The 22,503-nt window shown below is 38.9% G+C and overlaps 1 protein-coding gene across 1 annotated transcript in view; it reads left to right on the top strand.

Moving 5' to 3' along the window:
* Nucleotides 1-20,593: 20,593 nt before the first annotated feature.
* The window catches only part of POFUT1 (protein O-fucosyltransferase 1), a 31,341-nt gene continuing 29,431 nt past the window's right edge, over nt 20,594-22,503 (top strand). The window contains exon 1 of the mRNA XM_053699179.1: nt 20,594-20,803. Coding sequence (XP_053555154.1) covers nt 20,638-20,803 — 166 coding nt within the window. The 5' untranslated portion in view covers nt 20,594-20,637. The remainder of the gene's footprint in view (nt 20,804-22,503) is intronic.

Here is a 22,503-nt window from a genome sequence, read left to right as displayed (position 1 = left end):
TAGTTTAATTAAGCTAGTGATTGTGTGTTAATATTATATAGTGGGTATAATAATTCATAAGGGATTATTAAATGTAATATTAGATTTATAGAGTCTTAGGTACCATTTTAAATGCAGTTATTTCATTGGCGAGCCAGGTAGGAGAGCAAATAATACTTGGAGGTTAACTGCTGATTTTCGTAAGGTGAATAAAGTTACCCCACCTGTTACAAATCTAGTTGCTTCCACTCCTGAAGTGGTATCCAAACTGAGTGCCACATGTAGGTGGTATTCTGTTCTGGATATAAGTAATGGTTTTTGAAGTGTCAGACTAGCCCCAGAGTGCCAATATAAGTTTGCTTTTTGCTTTGATAATACGCAATTTTGCTTCAATTCGCTTCCTCAGGGCTTCCACAGCTCGCCTACATACTTTCACCAAGCATTAGCAGAGGTATTAAAAACATTCTCAGTCCCAGAAAGTATCATACAGTATGTAGATGATATTTTGTTACAAACAGAGACAGTAGAGGAACATTTGGAGCTGCTGAATGAACTGTTTGACTTGATTGCTGAATCTGGCCTCAAGTTAAACACTTCAAAAGTACAATTAATGAGACAAAAGGTGACATTTTTGGGAGTATCAATCCAAAGGGGTACGAGATGCCATACTTCAGGTGCCCAGACCTTTGCATAGGCAGTCCTTAAGACAATTCGTAGGCTTGGTAAATTTTTCTTGTGATTTCATTGAAGGGTTTGCTGAAAAAGCAAAACCTCTCTATGATCTTTTGAAAGGGGAGGATGTTGGCAAAATTCCTTGGAATGCAGAACATGAGGAAGCATTTAAAGTGTTAAAGGAAGGTTTAGCATCAGCCCCTGCCCTTGCCACAGTGGAGAGGGAGGCCCCTTTTGCTTTACAAACATACACATCTGACACTTCTATTTCCACAGTCCTACTGCAGGAGAAGGCTGAAAAATAGAGGCCTGTTGGCTATTTTTCCAGGCTTCTTACTCCAGTAGAGAAAGGTTATGACGCATGTATCAAGGCTTTGTTAGGGGTGCATTGGTCAGTTTAGGCTACTGAGCATATAGTGGGATTTGGGAAGCTCATCCTCCAAACACCACACACCCCTATAAAACTGTTGTTGGAGAAATCATTAAGTGGGGTTTCAACACACAGAGTGACTAGGTGGTTAATAGATTTGCAACATCGTGACATCACTGTACAACACAATGCAAAATACACATTACCCCAACTAATGCATACTCAGGGTGAACCCCATGACTGCACAGAGACATTCACACACAGGGAATCACCTCATAAATTGTTCAGGGACAAAACTTCTCCCCAGGATTTTCAAATTTATGTAGATGGTTCAAGATTTTGGCAGGATGGTCAATTTAATACTGGTTTTGCTATTTGGGTCCCCTCTCAACAATTAGCTCTTAAATTTATGCTACCAAGATCATTCTCAGCACAGAGAGCAGAATTAGAAGCCATTTCTATGGCTTGCCACAGGTTTGACACACAAGACATTTGTATATACAGTGACAGTGCCTATGTAACCAGATCACTGACAGAGTACTTACCAATTTGGAATATAAGGGGAATGGTAGACTCAGCAGGCAAACCATTGTCACATGTTCAAGCCCTTAAGAAATTGGTAGATTGGGGAACACAGAACCCATTGCAGTCAGCTATTGTTAAAGTTAAGGCACACACACATTTCACAGATGAACATTCACAAGGGAATGCACATGTGGACATGTTAGCCAAACAGGCAGCTTTAGATGGAGAACCATGGCAATCAGATGAGAATGACAGTGAGACACAGGAAGCATGGAGAGAGCATGTTGCATCTAAAGATACATTGGCACATATAGCAAAGATTACAATGCTAGATTCAGAGGTACCTGATTTGAAAACAGAACAAGCTAAAGATCCTAACCTTTTCCTTCTGTTACAGGAACAGCAAACACTCCCAAATGGTTATTCAATTTGTAATGGGTTAATATGTTACTCTAATCCCACTGATCCACAGACTAAATTGTTTTTTGTGGTCCCAAGTCATTTGCAGGGACCTATAACACAGCAAACACATTATTTTCTTGGGCATATTGGGCAAAGTGCATTAGAGTACCATTTAAGGCAAAAATTTAATTGGCCAGATTTAGCAGAAACCTGTTTAAAATGTGTACAAGAGTGTTTAATTTGTGCTCAAATTAATCCACGTCCTAAAGGTCAGAGACCCATTCTCCAGAGAATACCAGTAGCAGATGGCCCCTGGAAAGCTATCCAAATTGATTTTATAGGCCCACTTCCACTATCAAAGGGGGGTCTTAGGTATGCCCTAGTAATTGTAGATATTTTTTCAAAATGGGTTGAGGCTATTCCACTTTGTTGTGATACTGCACAGGCTACTGCCAGAGCACTGTGAGAACATGTTTTCTCAAGATGGGGGTTTCCAACACTCATTGAATCAGACAGGGGTACACATTTTACAGGTCAGGTAATGCAAAATCTCTGTGCCCTACTGGGAATACAGACAAGATTTCATGTACCATATCATCCACAATCCTCTGGTATAGTTGAGCGCATGAATCGCACATTAAAAACAAAATTGTCAAAAATGCTTTCCCAGTATGGTAAATCATGGGTCACACATCTTCCAGCAGTTCTAATGGCTATTAGAGCTACACCATCAAATGCTACCAAGTGTTCTCCCTATGAGCTCATGACAGGGAGAAAGATGGCATTAGGCCACCCAGGTGAACCACAAATGTCTACCCCCTTGAGAGAATCTGTGTCTAGAGATCAATATCTCTCCCAAATTCAGGAGCAGTTGAGCTCACTGCTAATTTTTGCTGCCTCTAACATGGCCCCAACAGATTGTAAATTTTCATCTACACCTCAAACACCTCTGTTTGAGAAGGGGGGATTGATCGTGATTAAAAATGTTCACAAAAATTCTCCCTGGGATGCAAATTGGGAAGGACCTTATAGAATTTTGGACAAATTGGGTAATACTGTCATTAAAATAGAAAGATCAACTCCTGGGAAAACCAGAAGGCAGCCTGGTTACAAATGGGTCCATGTTGACCAATGTAAATTGTATAGAGGGACAGTTGTCCCAGATGTAGATATTTCTGCTAAGAACTGATATTCTCTTAATCTTTTTTTTGACAGATTTCATTATGTGGAGCCTGAGAGGAATGATCACCACAAACCTATTTGTATTTGTGTGGGTGTTATTGCAAAAACTTCCAATCTGTGACTGTAATGAACTTTCAATCACCAACCTCACAAGGAGTCGTAGATGGAGCTCAAGCAGCATCATTAGAGGATGGACAGGCTTATGGAGCTCTCAAGACCTTCACAAAGATTGTTTGGGATAATTGACTTTTAATGTGGGTGGGAAGATTGAAATATTTGCAGAAAAACATCAAGACAATTTAATTGTTTTTTGGAGGGTCAATCAGGGTAATAAAGTTGAATGGGAATGTAAGTGGGTGGCTTGGGGAAAATGGACTGTAGGTCTGGTGGGAGAAGGTGTTTCTGTGTCTACAACATTTACAAATCCTATTCACACTATAAAGGGCGATAACTATAATATAACCAAGGTTATATTTGAACAACAAATTGGAGAAGGGATTAATTGGAGAGTTACAGCTTCCAACTTTGGTGGAGGGATTGAAGTATACTTAAAAATAGATCAAATAAAGGAAACAACCACTTTTGCGCCTTTGATCTATTCTACTTTAATCACTACACCAAAGATGAAACATTATGACAATACTCCAATGTGTGAGGGGAAAAGGGTTGTTTCTAGCGGTCCATTTCAAACAAGTACAATCAAGCCAACTCCAGTATTGAGGGATGCCACATTCCAATTTATTACGTGGAAGATTAAAATAATAGATTGGCTAGTTTCCACACATTACCAAAATTGTTCCAGAATTACTGCCACTATGGAAAAAGCATTAGTTAAGTGGGCAGAAGGTACTAGGAGAAGGACTAGGAGGGATATCGTGGATACAGTTTTGGGAGGTGTGGGAACAGGGCTAGGTGTGGTAAATTCCATTGACATATCCAGCTTAACAGCAACAGCAGTCTGTTGTTAACAGTTTTGCATCAAAACACAGAGAATTATGGTTAAACAGTTGGTTGGGATGCAGGGAAAATATATGCAGGGCTACTTCACTTGTGCCCACTAGTGGTACCTATCAGAATGTTTATCATTTGTTTTCACTAGGAACACCTGTCACAGAATCTCATGTTTTACATCATGAGTTAGAGTTCCCAAATTTTATATGGAATGGTTCCCATATGGAACAGGTAGACATGTCTGGCTGCATAAGGTTTCCTTCTAAAATGTTATGTCTACCCAACCAGGCAAGAATAATTTTTGATTCCTGCTGGCATAATCACTCATATTGCAATGGTTTTGTGGAGAAAGTTAATCCCCAAGATATGATTTTTCCCTTAGGACAAAGAAAGGTGTGTTTTGTTGCATTGAAGCCTAAAGATGAAGTACATGTATGGTTTGACAGGTGTAATTCAAGGGAACAAATCACACCAGGGATTTATTGTATTAATGGGTACCCTGTGAGGATAAATTCACTACAGTTTAACTTCACTGTCCCACAGTTACTCACATATAACGCTACCTTGGGGGCTCCACTCATAACTCCAATATTAGTAGATGATGCACCTTGGCAAAAATGGGTAACCTTATTGCAAAAAGACTCTGTGTTACTAGAACATCTAAAAAAAATTGGGGAACGTGTTCATGTAAATTTCTACCATCAGGAACGAGAACTAAAAAGGATTGAACATACTTTTACAGAGATGTCAAGTTCTACCTGGTGGCAGAAATGAGCAAATTCCTTTTCTAAACAGTCATCATGGGGTTCTGCATTGGGAAATCTGTTCATACATCCATTTATAATCATATTATTTATTTCTATATTATGTATAATTATTCAAATTTGTATGTGTTGTTATTTAAAATCATTAATTGCATGTGTATATCACTTATATTATGGTATGTGAATGGAGGCATCCTTAGTACACTAATATAGCCATCACACATAGGTGGGGTTAGGAATCTTCCATCAGATTCACTCATATAAAACAACCATTGGAATGGATGGGTATGGTAACCTCCATTGACAAAAGGGGGGAATGTAATAAAGGCATGCAGATATGGTCAGGAAGGGTAATATGGCATAATTCTACAAGAACTCAGCTGAATGGTCAAGAAGGGGTTAACTCCTCATTCAGATACTAGGTCACTATGGAATGTAGAAAGATCACATTACCAGACCCCCATCTGAAAAGGATGACCAGCTGGCTTAAGATCCTTTGTGTAAGGCTAATGCCATTCCCTACCCCCAAAGCACATGGCAGGATGTAACCCTATATACCTGGACATTACAAGGGGGCTTGCTTATGAGTGACATCATCATTGTGGGAGGGATGAAAAAGACTTACAATAAAAGACCCAAAAATACTGGGGCTCTCTCTTTTTCATTTGGAATGGTGACCAGCTAACATCAAAAGTAAGTAATCTTTACAGATACATACTCACAGCACACCACACTTTCACGTAGACTGGGCAAATGTATTAGTGTAATATTGATGTATAGTTCACTGCTGAGTATTTATAAGTGATTTGCATATGTGTAATTTATATTTAATCTGCATATTGTAACTGTTTATGTAGCCTCATTGTAATAAAAGTATTTGTACTGCTGGAATAAGACTGTGCGAGTGATGTTCTTGCAGGTAGTTTAATTAAGCTAGTGATTGTGTGTTAATATTATATAGTGGGTATAATAATTCATAAGGGATTATTAAATGTAATATTAGCCTTTCACTAAAGTGTATAGCAAATAGACACTAAGATTTATAGAGTCTTAGGTACCATTTTAAATGCAGTTATTTCAATATACAAGTCATTTGTCTCTCTAGTCTTGCATGTGCAATATGTCAGGTAGGAGTGCTCCAGATTTTTTATCCAATCTATGGAATAAGTTACCTACTTATGAGATGATTTGTCCTGTAAGGAGTACTTTTGCCATCTCCCAGAATAGCTGTGGGTTGTCCAGTCTGATTGTCTGTGTAGTAATCTGTCCAGCAATGTATTACATTTTTTTAAATGCCCCAGATTTAAAGAAATGAGTCGGGTATCTTGGTGTGTTCCTATTTAAATTGGGTTAGTTATGTTTAAGTGTTATTTCTATAGGTGCATGATCAGACAAAATTATATCAAGGATCAGTTCTCAGCTGATTTGGATGATCAGTGTTTCTATCAAGGATCAGTTCTCAGCTGATTTGGATGATCAGTGTTTCTGAGAATAGGAATAAATCTATCCTAGACAGGGACCCAGCAGGCTTGGACAGGCATGAATAGTCTTTATTAGTTGGATGTCTCCATGTCCATATGTCGCACACCGCAAGGTCTGATAATAATCTAGCAAATACTTTCTCTTCGAATTTACCTTTATATCTCAAAAGCCTAGAGTTCACTTCTGAGGGTTGAAACCAGGTTCTATCTAATAAGGGACTAGGCGTCAGGTTAAAATCGCCTCCTAATATTAGTGGGGAGTCTAAAAAGGGGCTCAGAGCTTGGACTAGTTTGTCCTAAAATGAGATAGTTTTGGAGTTAGGTGCATAGATGTTGCATAAAGTGTATACCTTTGTATTGATTTTGACCTTTAATATAAAAAATGGACCCTCGTAATTTTTGTGAGTCTGTAAAAAGTCCACTGCCATGTGTTTTCCAAATAGGATGGCTAAACCCCCGCTAGAACTAGTGTAGAAAAATGCAATGTCAGTTCCCAATCTTTTCAAATATGCTAGAATAGATTTTCTCTTTATTGGGGAGTTGATACCGCCCGTGTTCCATGATACTAACTTAAGTGTCATATATTCCTATTTGATAAATGTTGGGATGGGATATATTTAAAAAAAAAAAAAAAAAAGGTGGTCTCCCCTCTCTCAAATCACTCCAGACTCCCGAGCCTATCATGTTGCAATGGTATAATAACCTCAGGTAGAAGATGTAGACAAGAGTGCGGTGTGCAGGAAAGAATTAGTATTTGGCAAGAGGGTAGCAAGAACCTCATATATACAGTATAAACAGCAAAACATTTAGGGTACTGATATAATAGCATCACATATAGCATATTAATACGAGTGGGAGAGACAGTAAAGGGACAGTATACCCTCATTTTCATATAACTGCATGTAATAGACACTATTATAAAGAATAAGATGCACAGATACTGATATAAAAATCCAGTATAAAACTGTTTAAAAACTTACTTAGAAGCTGTCAGTTTGGCTCTGTTGAAAAGGTAGCTGGAAAGCCCACTGCAAGTGGCAAATAAGACATTCCCCCCTCCCCCTTCTTTTGCATATGAAAAGACCCTTTACACAAACAGAAGGTAGCTGACGGTATTCACATCAAACTTTGGGGCTTGGTTAGGAGTCTGAAAATCAGAGCAATGTTATTTAAAAATAAGCAAAATTATACATTTATTTAAAAAAAACAACTTTATGGGCTTTATAAATAGATCAAATACAAAACATTTATGCAAAGAAAAAATGAGTGTATAATGTCCCTTTAATTTGAAACACATAAAACTGTTTCTCTAAATAATTATTCAGGAGATTTGCTACCATATAATTTGTGAAAAAACAGTGTGGTAGTATAAGAAAAGGGAGGATTGTGATCCTAAGGAAAGGCTCATATCAAGGGGCTCCATCAGGAGTTTTTCCACAAGATATTGTGGTCTGGGGTTAACCCAGGCTTGCTGGAGTATTCAGTAGATGCTAATTTGGAGAAGGTTGGGTTGGGAGGGGGGTGTTCAAGGGACCAAGATTGTAGACACGCAAACTGTGCACTTTAATAGGATATAATCGTGTATGGGGTCTGTAATCAAGTATTGGGCATTTGATATTCTGATTCTATCCATGTGTGGAAAACCAGTATGGGAGATATGAACACCCATTAAGAATAAAATTAAGAGTCAGGGGTGATAAGGTGCTGTAGCCCGTTGCTGGAGTCGAGGAGCAGTATATAACCTAAAACTATGAACAAACCCTAAAAAAAAACAAACATTTAACATTTGAAACATTTGAAACCAGTGGCATGTTCTTAAAGCATTAAACCTAAACATTTGGTGCCGATAATGAGTGCATCATTCATACAAGGTATAAACCTAGACATAGTTACGTGTTCTTGGGTATGTAGGAGATTCAGATCCAGAATATGTTTAACATCAGCCTGCTTCTTGTAGCCTCTCCGTGGCTTGGTAAGTTTCAAGTGCCTGAGGGGAGTGGAAGAACTTAGGGCTAGAGTCAGTATGCAAACGGAGTTTGGCGGGATAGAGCAGGGCCACTTACCGACCCTGTTCATGGAGACGGGAGCATAAGGGTGCAAATTCTTTACGTTGGCTTTATAAATCTGAAGAAAAGTCTTGGAAGAGAAGAAGACGGTGTCCCTCGTATGTCACTTCCCGTTGTGTCCTGTAAGCTCTAAGGATTTTTAGCCTTTCTTGGAAATTGAGGCATTTAAAGATCACCTGTCTGGGTTTGGCTTTATTAGTTTCCAAATTGCGTTCTAGGTCAATTCTGTGCGCCCTTTCCCCATCAATGGGCAGTATATCTTGTGGGATGCCTAGGAGCTTTGGGAAGTCCAAGGCTGTAAATGCCAAGAGGTCTTTGCCCTTAATCCCCTCAGGCACTCCCACTATGCGTAAGTTTTTGCGGCGACTTTGATTTTCTAAGTCATCAACTCGTTCTTGTAAAGATTTATTTTGTCTGAGTAGTTGTTAAAGCGAGGTGTTAGCTTCCACCTGCCTATCCTCCACATCTGATATTCTAGCCTCAGTTGAGGGTAACCATGTAGCATATTGCCGAACCTCACTAGTAAGTGTGTCCATTCCTGCTTGCAGGGATTCCATCTTGGGCAGAAATAATTATTTGAGTTCCAGCTTAAGTTGGCTATGGTCTTCTAAGTGTTTCACAGCTACATCCCAAAGGGGAGTGACTTCAGCCTAAACTTCTATAGTATGCTGTGTTTTTTTATCAGCAACTTTAGATTTGTAGCTCATATTGTCCTTGGTAGGTGGCAATCATTTCTTAAAATATTTATCCAGGGTACAGAATTAGAACAATCAATCCACTATGGGGGGCACAATTATGTAGAAAACAAAAGCAAGTGAACAAGCATCACCTATTAGAATGACCCCAATGTAGAAGGTATGCAGACGTTGGTATCCAATCTAAACATTTGCCATGTGGAGTACTGTTGTAACCAGTGTGTGTCTGAGACTAATTTGTAAGTTACACTAAGCGCCAATTGCTAAGGACCCTTTGCTTTAATAAATTGACCCCTAGCGGTCAAACAGAAATGGATAATCAGATAAGAGGTAATTAAAGCGCCAAAGAACAAATGGCCGGGTCTAGGATATGTAAAATTATGTCAGTTTATTCATACATATACATAAAAGTTAACATTACGTTAAACCATAAAATAAAAATAAATAATCAAGGATCCAAGATTTTACAATAAGTTAAAATCAAAAAAATAAAAACAATTATTTACTTATACAATCTTTTCATATGATAGTAAAATTTCAAATAGTGTAATATATCCGGATGTATGGGTGGATCAGTGTAGGTGATTCTGCTAGAGAGACACTTTCTTGTATTATGGTCTGTCTAATGATAACTAAATGTCTTGCATCATGTGGTAATAGTGATGTACAATATAATTCCGTGTGTCTTGCTAATTTCTGTCTTCCAATAAACTAATGTGAGTAAAGAGTGCCTGATGATACCAAAAAATGATCGTGTCTAAAGTAGAGTGTTTAAAAAATGTTCTAAAAATGTTGAAAAACAAATTTCCCAAACGATAATCAAAGAACAAGGTGAACAAACGATAATCAAAATGCTATGTGAACAAACTTAATACTCATTGTTGGTAAAATATTCTTCAAGGATATCACAGTTAAAGGTGGTCACAGTCAGTGGTGATGTAAAGACAAAAACGATGAACAAAAATAATGAAAAAAGTAAAACTTCAAATGTGAAAGAAAAAGAAAAAAATGAAAAAAATAGTCCTGAAAAAATGTGAACAATCACACATCCATAAAATTGTCAAATTATGGTAAAAATTTGTACTTGTTATTCCTCCCAAATGGAGTGTAGAAACTTATCTCCCAGTGTTCCTCTCGCCAGTGTGAAGTGCAATCTATCTTCTAAGTGGTGACCCAAACGGTCAATGCAATTCTCAGCAGTTTTCTATTCTTTTCTGCCAAAAACAAAAACAATAATAGTGCAGATGGTTTTAAACAAAATGATCCTACCAGAGTGTCACTTACCAGTCGACGCGTTTCGGTCATACACTTGAGTCTTGAGAAAGGTCAGAGGATTCAGTTGTATGTGGATTTATAGGTACAATTTTAGGAGCATTGCTTTGATAAATCCTGCTCTTGTAAATGAAAAGTTTTGTACATGTCAAATATTGGTACACTTTTACTTTGAATCCTAAAAGGAAGAAAGCAGAATGTGTAAGGATTGAATCCAACTGTAGGTAAAATGGAATGATAGGAATATGTGAGTTTAAGTAATTTGTTGTTGTGGTAGAATTGGTGCTTCAGAGGTTAACGGATGGCAATGATACAAAGTAATCATGGACGAAGCAACAAAACTAACCTTTCTGTTAGGTGTGAATATATGTTATATATATATATATATCTATTGTCATAGGGTGGCAACAGGTTATGGCAGATAAATATAACATAGGACACCAAGTGAAAGTCACAGTGGAATACAATTGTGAGCGTAATAATTGTTAAGGGAAGCAAGGAGACTAGACCACTCGAAGTTTACATTAGAAACTGGCTCACCGGTAATAGCGGAAACATACAGAATGTGGGACAATATTATAGCAACGCATGCCTTTATCTCATCTAGACCCTCTCCACTTACCTCAATTTTAGACAATGGAGAATTAACCTTAGGGACACAATTTTCCAGGGAGGCCCCAAACTCATACTTTAGAGATATTCCGCTACACTTCTTAATAGTGAACAAAAAAATCCTACCCCAATCAGATTTAATAGACAAGGGATATGCCATCTTCCAAAACTGGTACTTATATACCTGTGTACATCACTTTGTTACAACTCATAAACATTCTAATAGCATGGTCCGACCCCTGACCAATTTCGAACACCTATGTGTCCGAATTCCCCCTTTATCGCATACGCTCTCATCAATATACCTCATACTGACATACAACCCCCCTGGTTACATACCTCTCTTCCTTGAAAAATGGGAAGAAGAATTAGGGATAAAAATACTGCCGCAAACCAGTGCCTTGATCTTCCAAAATATTACGAAAACGTCAATCTCACTCTCCATGCAAGAGATTAACCTAAAATTAATACATAGATGGTATCTCTCCCCAGTTAAGCTAAATCGTCTATACCGTAAAAACTCTAAATGCTGCTGGAGATGTGGCCATGGATTCGGAAACTTGGCTCACATGTGGTGGTGGTGTAACGTAGTTCAAAACTATTGGAGACACATCATTGGAGAAATAGGAAAAAATACTTAATACTCAACTCCCCTTAGACCCCGCAATCTGGCTATTGAGTAAACCCCCTAAAATCAAACTAAAGTATGAACTCAAACTTTTCTATATAATGACTAACAGTGCAAGATATCTGCTAGCCAGAAATTGGAAGAATAAAGAGGTTCCCACTTTACAACTTTGGATTAACAGAGTTACTGAATTCCTTGAACTGGAGGAATATTATTACATTAAATTCGCCAAAATGGACGTTTATGCTGAAATGACCTCCCTTTGGGAGCAATACCTCAAGAAGTAAAATAAGCTCCTTTTCAGGTAACATATGACTAACTCAATTAAGTGAGCTCTTTTGCAATTTCCTCAACACAATAGGGTGTATACATAAATCTCACACTGATCCTTCAAGATAGCAAGACCTCAAACTTTACAATAAGATGAGTTGACAGGCATCCTTCTCTTCATCTATTCTCTCTCCTCCTTTCTTTTCCTTCTTCCCCTCTGCTCAATCTTCTTCTTATGTTAATTATTCGTTTAGGATATCTCAATGTAAAACTTTATATATAAAATCTAACCATTTATGTATAATACCCTTGGAAGCTGCAACTTCCACTATGTATATCTATTCGAAATTAATAAAAATCGGTGTTAAAAAAAAAAAAAAAAAGAAGTAACAGTATGAGAGTCAAAGGATCTTACTTTGAAGGCAGCTGGGGAAAGGAGATGCCGTGCGAAGGGGAGGAAAAGATTCAAGCCGCTTTCGGTGTAAGCTTCGGCATGTGACGTCACCGCTAGTGTCTCTGATCAGGAACTCGGGAGGAGCAGGCTGCGTCGGCTGAGAGGCGAGCTGTCAGTAGGTAGGTAGAGGATGCAGAGTATAACACAGCTGGGATCAGATAGAGCGTTAGACAGCAAGCAGACTCCAGCAGCGAAGAAGGCAGAAAGCTTTAGGGGTTGAATATAGGTAAGATGGTTCTAGGAAGGATACCAAAGGTTACCATTAATATTGAGCTTGTAATAGATCCAATGGTTAGGCAGAACTGAAACTCATTTGATGCAAAAAATGACCAAGCACTGAGTGGAATGTGGGAGGGCATTTTATACAGGTTAAAGGAGATAATCACACCTCTCATTAAAGAGAGAGGTACATGTTAGGAGGACAACGTATTCCTGACAGTACATGACCTGCCCCATAGTTGCCAACAGTCCCTGATTTCAATGGACAGTCCATGGATTTTGTTGTATGTCCCTGGATTGTTTTTGTCACTGGAAATGTCCCCTCCAGGAGATTTTCAAGGCTGCAGCTTAGCTGGAGCATAGAGGAATAGAAGAAAATAGAGGGGTGTCTCATGTGTAGTATCATCAGATATAAAAGCCAGTAATACTAGTAGTAGAGCCAAATGGGTACTCACACACTTCCCAAGGACACCAATGTGCTAGTAGGAGCAGGCTGCAGATTCATATAGGTGTGGCAGCTCACCTCTCAGGCAGTGCTGTGATGCTGGAGACAGAATGGGAGACACAGAGAAGGAAAAAGAGCACTACATGTGCAGACCATTAACAATATAACTGACAATGTTTTCAGTGGTACAAATGGTTACTCACATACTCCATGAGCACACTTATGTGCTGGTAGAAACAAGCTGCAGATTTCAGGCAGATGTAGCAGCTCACCCCAAATCAGATTTCTTGATGCTGTAGTAGAAATGATTCAAAATAGGCTACACAGGGTCCCAGGGGAGTAGGGAGGCTCTTGTGTATCAGCAAAGCAGTAGGTAGGTCAAGATATCCACTCAAAAACGTATTTCCAATAAAATATAGATATTTATTCAAAACAAAGATTAAAATTACACAACAAAACAATTGCTGTGTTGAGTAGATAAAAAGGGGTTAACAGTTACCCCAGTAATGCAACGCGTTTCTCGGTTTTACACTGTTTCATCAGGCATATAATCATTCTTATTCCTACCTCTGCTTTATATAGCCAGCTAACAGACATTCCCCTCCTTTCACAGGGGAGTGTTTTCCAATTAATCACTGACACCTGTCTAAGGTGGCTAACCTCCTAATCAGTATGTCTTACAAAATGTTGCGGAAATCTAATATACATGTATGTATACAATAAACTTTCTTTCTGTTTATTCTGTTATAAAGATCTCCCAACAGTGATAATACATTCCTATATTTAGAAATCCAAACGGATAAAAGATAATAAAAAATAGATCAATACTAACCCGTATTGTTGGTAGAATTATTCCTCCATTTATGTTGTTTATCCAATAAAATATGAATGTACATGTAAATGAGCCAAGTATACATATTCTGTGTGTAAAGATTTAGTTTAATTCGATTGTATACTTACATTGTGATCGGCTTCATTTACCAGCGTCTACCACTTCTACACGGATTATACTTCCGGGTATCGGCTACATAGGGAATCCTATTGGTTGTTACATGTCAATGCAAATGGGCAAGTCTGTCTATTGGTTGGCGTCATGTAGTCCCTAATCTAATCCTGTTCCCTCATCCAATGGTAATCAAGCCTTATGGGGGTGTGTGCACATATGTTTGTTACGTAGAGTGCTTGTCAATATTATACACAGAGATCGCACTTCTCTACCAGCTACAAGTGCCCACCGTATGCAGCACCATATTAAACATAGTGATCGCATATTTAGGCTAACTGTATCCCAGAAATCTCTTTCCCATTCTGAAAGGATAAATCTATTTATGGCCTTAAAGACCCCGCAACTTAATGTATGAGCCGGAATATGTATGAATTTAACCTCAGTGGGTTCCTCCTACATCCAAAAATGTTCAGAGACGAAAAAAATAAAAATAATCAAGAACTAATCTATCCTCTTATTAAAACATCCTAACATTGTCCCTTATAGGTACTACCGGAAGTTTCTATATTTTAGTGGCTTTGCCAACAGTGTGCACCACAAGTAATATATATAAAATCTATATAGAAATAATAACTCAATATTGACTTGGTTCAACTGGATGATATGCACTCTATCAAAAAATAGTGCACTAATGTTTCAATTTTTATAAATAATGTAATATTTAAATTAAATAGTATATTCGATCCCCAAATGTGATCAAAATCGCACATAATGAATAACAAAATAAACCACAATTGTGGAAAAAATACAATTTAGAGTCTAATAAATAAATGTGAAGACAAAGTTTATGGTGCTACTAACGAAATGTTAATAAATCCTAGAATAGTGCAGAGATATATATTATATATATGTGTTGAGATTTGATATTCAGACTAAATGTGACAATAATAATAAAGTGATGTGATCCTCTAATATGATGAATTTGTGTCAGAGTGTACCTATTTGAAAAACAAAAAAATGAATTAAATTAAATTATTTCTTGCTACAATTAAAACTAAACAAGGGGTGTGTTAACCTAACTAAGGGTGTCATCTATGTGTGAGGGGATATAACTGTTGTAAGGATATATAGTGATATTAATGGGACAACTATACCTATAATAATAGTGTAAAATAAAAGGTCTATTTTTATAGAAGTTGGTTATTTAGAAAGCTGCTAGATCTAATACTTCGTTCAGGCCAGAGGGAAACAGGGACTGGAATTTAAATATCCAGTATGTTTCCCTCTGGCATAAACGAGTGTATCTATTGAATCCTATTTGATTGGGGATATGTTCGAGGGGAGTGATGACAAAAGTGTGGTGATGTCTGTGGTGTTGGATCGTGCTGTGTCGGGATATGCTATGTTTAAGTGATCTCTTTTTAATATTTCTCAAATGTTAGCTCCACCTGGTACGTATCTTCCTGCAGGTACGGCCTAAGTATTGCAGGCCGCATCTGCAGGTCAGAACGTAAATGATATATTCCATACTACAATCTAGTCTCCTCTTGATATGGAATATCTCTCCTGTGGTATGACACTTAATGGATGTACAACCGTGTGTGATGTAACTACACATGAGACATCTTGGTTTATTGCATCTAAATGCTCCCAATTTGTCTCTTCTAATCTTAGCAGGTTTCACACTATGTATGCCATTTCTTTTTGATAAAACTACTTTGCTTGGGGCCAATTTTTGCTTTAAAGTTGGCGCTCTCCGGAAAACTGTCCGTGGGGTCTTACCAATGGTATTCTTGAGGATAGGATCTTTTAGTATTATCGGCCAATGTCTCTTTAGAATTTTTCTAATGTGGGAGTGTTCAGAGTTGTACTGAGTTATAAAGAGAGGATCTTTCAAGGAGGTCATTCCTAATTCATTGGGACTATCCAATCGGGGAGCTAAGATGGTGTTTCTATCTTCCCACCTTGCCTTCAAAAAACTATCTTTAATAAGCTCATTAGGGTAGCCCTTTTCTCTAAATCTGGTAATCAAGACCTCTGATTGTTCATCATAAAGGGTTAATGTACTACAGTTCCTTCTGATCCGTCTGAATTGACTATAAGGGATGTTGGTCTTCCAGCTATTCAGGTGGTTGCTGGAGAAGTGGAGGAAGTTGTTACTGTCCACCTCCTTGAAATAGGTGGAAGACACAACATCCCCCACGTCATCCCAACCGAGACAGACATCTAAAAATTCAATCTGTTCAGCCTGTAAATTATAAGTGAAGGACAAACCCATATTATTAGAATTGAGATGACTAGTGAATAGGATGGCTTCATCTGTGGTTCCCTTCCATATAAAAATGAGGTCATCAATGTAACGGCCATAGAATACCAGGTTTGCCACCCAGTTAGAATTATAAAAGTAACGGTCTTCAAAGACACCCATAAAGAGATTGGCAAAACTGGGGGCAAACCTGGTACCCATGGCCGTTCCCTTGATTTGAAGATAGTAATCATCTAGAAATTGAAAATAGTTATGTGACAATATGTATTCTATACTAGAAATAATGAAATCCTGTTGTACTGAGGGAAGATAAATGTTGTTATTTAGATATTCTCTTATTGCATCGACCCCTAGAATGTGATCAATATTGGAGTAAAGGGCCCCCACATAACAACTTAACCAAAAATAATGTTCTCCTCTTTTCACATTCTGAGGCTTATTTAATAAATCGGTGGTATCTCGGATGTAAGATGGCAATTTATTGACATATTTTTGTAATAAAAGATGCTGGAGCATGTATTACACAAATTAATTGGGAGGAGCTGCAGGTGAGGCTGTGTGTGCAGCAAGTACTCTGATTGATCACTCAGAGCAGGTCTAGGCAGGGACTCCTTGCTGCACTTTCTCTGTGTGATCAATGTTTAAACTGCCACAAATCAGAAGAAAAAACACTTACAAACAGCTCCTCCACGCTAGGTAAGGAGATGTGCTCATTTGTTGTAGAAAAGAGGGGATCATGGGCAGATCTACTGGGGTTGCAACGGGCACAACTGTGACCGGGCCCTGGAGGTCTGACACTCTTGGGGGCCCAGCAGGTGTGATCTCTAAAAGTGCCTTTGTTAGGGTAAGCGCACACAAGCTTTTTAAAAGTGCAGGCGGCGTGAGGTGTGTTGCATGGCGCCAGTAAAAGGCGTGTATATGACATCAGTCGGTAGATGCAGGGCACTTGACAGGGGGCGGCACTTCAGTGAATCACTGTGAGATTTGGACCGCTCCTCCTGTCTTAGATAATGTGAGTTGCATGTCATTGTTCCTCTTCCCGCTGTGTAACAGTGCCCTGGAGAAGACTGGACATCCCTTAACAGTATTACGGTAGCCCTGTCCACTGCGCCTGGAATTTTATATGTATACTATCCCTTTTGTACTCTCTCTCCCTTTTGTACTCCCCCCTCTCCCTTTTGTACTCCCCCTCTCTCTCTCTCCCTTTTGTACTCCCCCTCCCTCTCTCCATTTGTACTCCCCTCCCTCTCTCCCTTTTTTACTCCCCCTCCCTCTCCCTTTTGTACTCCCTCTCCCTTTTGTACTCCCCCTCCCTCTCCCTTTTGTACTCCCTCTCTCTCTCGCTTTTGTACTCCCTCTCTCTCTCGCTTTTGTACTCCCTCTCTCTCTCGCTTTTGTACTCCCTCTCTCTTTTTTTACTCCCTCTCTCTATCGCTTTTGTACTCCCTCTCTCTCCCTTTTGAACTCCCTCTCTCTCTCCTCTTGTACGCCCTCTCTCTCTCCCTTTTATACTCCCTCTCTCTTTCCCTTTTGTACTCCCTCTCTCCTTCCCTTTTGTACTCCCTCTATCTCCCGGGTTGTACTCCCTCTCTCCTCTCTCCCCTTTTTGTACTCCCTCTCCCCCCCCTTTGTACTCTCTTTCCCTTTTGTACTCCCTCTATCTTCCATTTGTACTCCCTCGCCCCTCTCTCCACTTGTGTACTCCCTCTCTCCCCCTTTTGTACTCTCCCTCTTCCTTTTGTACTCTCTCACTCCCTTTTGTACTCTCTCTCTCCCTTTTGTACTCTCTCTCTCTTTCCCTTTTGTACTCTCTCTCTGCCTTGTTGTACTTCCTCTCGATCTCAATTTTGTACTCACCCTCTTTCTCTCTCTCCCTTTGTTCTGCTCTATCTCACCCTTTGTACTTCCTCTCTCTCTCTCAGTTTGTACTCCCTCTCTTTCTCCCTTTGTACTCCCTCTCTCTCTACCTTTGTACTCACTCTCTCTCTCTCTACCTTTGTACTCTCCTCTTTCTCTCTCCCCTTGTACTCTCCTCTTTCTTTCTGTACTTTCCCTCTCTTCCCTTGTACTTCACGTCTCTCTCCATTTGTATTTCCCCTCTCTCTCCATTTTACTTCCCCTCTCTCCATTTGTACTTCCACTCTCTCTCCATTTGTACTACCCTTCCCTCTCTCTTCATTTCTTCTCCCCCCTCTCTCCCTTTCTCACCCCCCCCTCTCCCTTTGTCAACCCCCCCCCCCCCCATGTTCTACTCCCTTATCTCACTTTTTTCTACCACCTCTTTTCCTTTATTCTACAAAAAAGTAAATATATATCAAAATCATGTTGTTTTTTTTTGCGGGGGCTTCATGGATTCTTACACTGGGGCCCTGAGACTTGTATACTCTCCCTTTTGTACTCCCCCTCTCTCTCTCTCTCTCTCTCCCTTTTGTACTCCCCCCTCTTTCTCTCCCTTTTGTACTCCCCCCTCTCTCTCCCTTTTGTACTCCCCCTCTCTCTCTCCCTTTTTATACTCCCCCCTCCCTCTCTCCCTTTTGTACTCCCCCTCTCTCTCTTTCCCTTTTATACTCCCCCTCTATCTCCCTTTTGTAGTCCCCCTCTCTCTCTTTCCCTTTTATACTCCCCTCCCTCTCTCCCTTTTGTACTCCCCTCCCTCTTTTCCTTTTGTACTCCCCCTCCCTCTCTCTTTTGTACTCCCTCTCTCTTTCCATTTTGTACTCCTTCTCTCTTTCCATTTTGTACTCCCTCTCTCTCTCTCTCTCTCTCCCTTTTGTACTCCCTCTCTCTCCTTTTGTACTCTCTCTCTCTTCCTTTTGTACTCTCTCTCTCCTTTTTGTACTCTCTCTCTCCCGTTTGTACTCTCTCACCCTTTTGTACTCTTTATCTCCCTTTTGTATGCTCTCTCTCTCCCTTTTGTACTCTATCTCTCTCAATTTTGTACTCCCACTCTCTCTCTCCCTTTGTTCCCCTCCATCTCTCTCCCTTTGCACTCCCCCTCCCTTTGTACTCTGTCTCTTTCTCCCTTTGTACTCCCTCTCTCTCCCTTTGTACTCCTTCTCTCTCTCTACCTTTGTACTCTCCTCTTTATCTCTCCCCTTGTACTCTCCTCTTTCACTCTGTACTTACCCTCTCTCTCTCCCCTTGCACTTTCCCTCTCTCCCCTTGTACTTCCCCTCTGTCTCCATTTGTACTACCCCTCCCTCTCTTCATTTCTTCTTTCCCCTCTCTCCCTTACTTACCCCCCCCCTCTCTATGTTCTACTCCCTTATCTCACTTTTTTCTACCCCCTCTTTTCCTTTGTTTTTATTACACAAATGGAAAGCCTAGTCCTGTGTAATAAAAGCTTATTTGGACACAAATTCCCTGCTTGATTTGCCTGCTTTGGGGACCTCTAGACGCAGTTGTTGAGTGTGAGGTTTCTTGAGATTGACTATATATATATATATATATATATATATATATATATATATATATATATATATATATTGTATATATATGGGATTATTTAAATATAATTAGCTCCTACTGTAATATTGTTGTTATTATTATTATTGAATGGGCTCACATATTGTCTGTCTGCCTAATTTTGATGCTGTGTTGTAACACTAGCCATATGCCCAGAATGTGTTCCAGAGACTAGTATTGTGTATATTATGGTGAAGGTTTGAGAGCTTGGTGCTGTAAACTGTATAAGATATGGATGTCTAAATCAGTGTTTTTCAACCAGTGTGCCGTGGCACACTAGTGTGCCGTGAGAGATCCTCAGGTGTGCCGCGGCAGACTGACAACAGTGCGGGGGTGTCCCTCTTTCAAATTTTGAAATATTGGGAGGTATGTGACAGGCTCAACAGGCATCATTTACAACCATGACATATGGTGGTGTGCCACAGGATATTTTAAGGTAAAAAAGTGTGCCACGGCAAAAAAAAGGTTGCAAATCAGTGGTCTAAATGATACTATTAGTATCAAATGGGTGTGTTTTGATCTCAGAGCTGAGTGGGCGGAGCAGTTGAAGAGTAGGTTGTCAGACTCAGTACAGTCTTGCTCTGCTTGCTTTTATGTTGCCAACAGTCCAGTAGCACAAAAAAAGAGGGGAATATTTCAGCCTGCAAATATGAGTCTTTAGTCATGTAATAAAATGTTGCATTACTACGGTCTTTATGGACCCTGTTGGTCCTAAAACTGTGATAGAATGCAAACATTTTAACAAAATTATATATAGCAACGATTAAATAAAAATAATAACGTGTAATTAATATTTCAAATAAAGCTATCGATAGTTAATTGACAATTTACTAATTTAAAACGTTTGATAAAAAAAAAGTCAAGCCCATATTCAAACAAGTATTAGCAATACAAAGTACTCATACATATTTGTTTCCCTTTCCCCCTGCAAGATGGTGGATTTTATTGCCAGTCTGACTTTTACTCCTTCAAGATGGCGGCGCCCATGGGAAGCCGCTTTCTGACAGTAAAACTCAGAAGAGTGTACTCTCGTGTTACAGCCATGGCCTGGTTCTTTTTGGTGCTATTAATTTTACCGGTACTCGGGGATAAAGCTGATTGGGACCCTGCGGGGTACGTAGTGTACTGTCCGTGCATGGGTGAGTAATATGGGTTAACGTGAATTAATCCTGTCACTGTGTGTTATAATGTTATGTTATTGTCTGTGAATATTATCAGCGCGTTGTATTTATTGTCTGTGCACGTTATGGTAAATGATAGGATCATAGTTTCAGCAATGTGTAGTAGTCTCGATTCTCACACTATACAGTCTGAGTATTAATATTCTATTTACGTAGTTTGTATGTATGTGTAAGTCTTAGTAGTTTTGCTTTATGTGTATAAGTATTTCTGTATGTATCGTGTTTCTCAATATGTGTTAAAATTGTGTTTGAAAGATATATAGTAATACAGTTAAACTGGTCGTGTCTGTTAACATGATGTTGGTGTGAATAATTAGATTGTAGTTTCTGTATCATGATTATATATATATATATATATATATATATATATATATATATATATATATATATATAGCTCATAAATATAAAAGAGTAATGTGTTTTAGACAAAACTATTTGACCATCATTTAAATTAAGAATGTGGTTTCTTTGTGAGCATATGAGTGTTTGTTTAAAGGGACATGAAACCCAAATTTTTTATTTTATGATTTAGAAAGAGAATGCAATTTTAAACATCTTTCTAATTTACTTCTATTATCTCATTTGTTTTATTCTCTTGATATTCTTTGCTGAAAAGCATATCTAGATATGCTCAGTAGCTGCTGATTGGATGCTGCACATAGAAGCCTTGTGTGATTGGCTCACCCATGTGCATTGCTTTTTCTTCAACTAAGGATATCTAAAAAAATGAAGCAAAATAAATAATAGACGTAAATTGTAATGTTGTTTAAATTTCTATTCTCTATCTGAATCATGAAAGAAAGATTTTGGGTTTAGGGGCCCTTTAAGACAAAATTACACATTTTATAACATTTGACTTGGTTATACATTTATTTATGCAGTGCAGTTTTCCTAAGCGGCTTTTGTGAACAATAGATAACGATTCTGGTAAAGCTTCAGAATCGATTTTATTGTAAAGTTGCTTGCAGTGCACCAAAAATGTATTTGCAATACAATGTTATATATGTTTTCTTTTATCTCCGCTCCCCACTGCAACTACTCCCATTACTACTACTGTAAAGCTGAGTCTCCGTGCTCGTGAAACAGCCCCCCCGCCACTCGGCTATCGCCACTGCTTCTTTTGATAATACAATGCAGCTTTGCAAGGAGACTCAGCTTTACAGTAGTAGTAGTAATGGGAGTAGTTGCAGTGTGGGGCGGAGTTCCGAATATTGCCGAAGAGCCTAATAAACAGCTTTCCATAAACCCCCATTTGTGATACAAAATCCCATGCATGCGCTGTAGAAAGGGTTCCTGAATTTCACAGCTCTAAATATTTTAGCAGTGACGTATGCGGCCAAGTATGTGATGACACTGGCATGCATGCGCATTATGTCCAAAATGTGTGAAACATCTGATGGAACGTCACAGGAAGTGACATGGTTCACACTTTTCCAAAGTTCGCCCTCTTACCGGAACACAGACACATTCATGATATTTTCCTGTTCAGTTTAAAGGGACATTGTGCACTTTCTTTGCATAAATGTTTTTGTAGATGATTCATTTATATATAGCCCACCTGGAAGTGTTTTTGTAAAAATGTTTAATTTTGCTTATTTTTTAACAGCATTGACTCCTAACAAAGCCTCACAGTATCAGATGTATACACATGTTTACAG

Source organism: Bombina bombina, chromosome 1 (assembly GCF_027579735.1).
Source record: "Bombina bombina isolate aBomBom1 chromosome 1, aBomBom1.pri, whole genome shotgun sequence".
NCBI lineage: Eukaryota > Metazoa > Chordata > Amphibia > Anura > Bombinatoridae > Bombina > Bombina bombina.
This window is presented reverse-complemented; position numbering and strand designations above follow the sequence as displayed.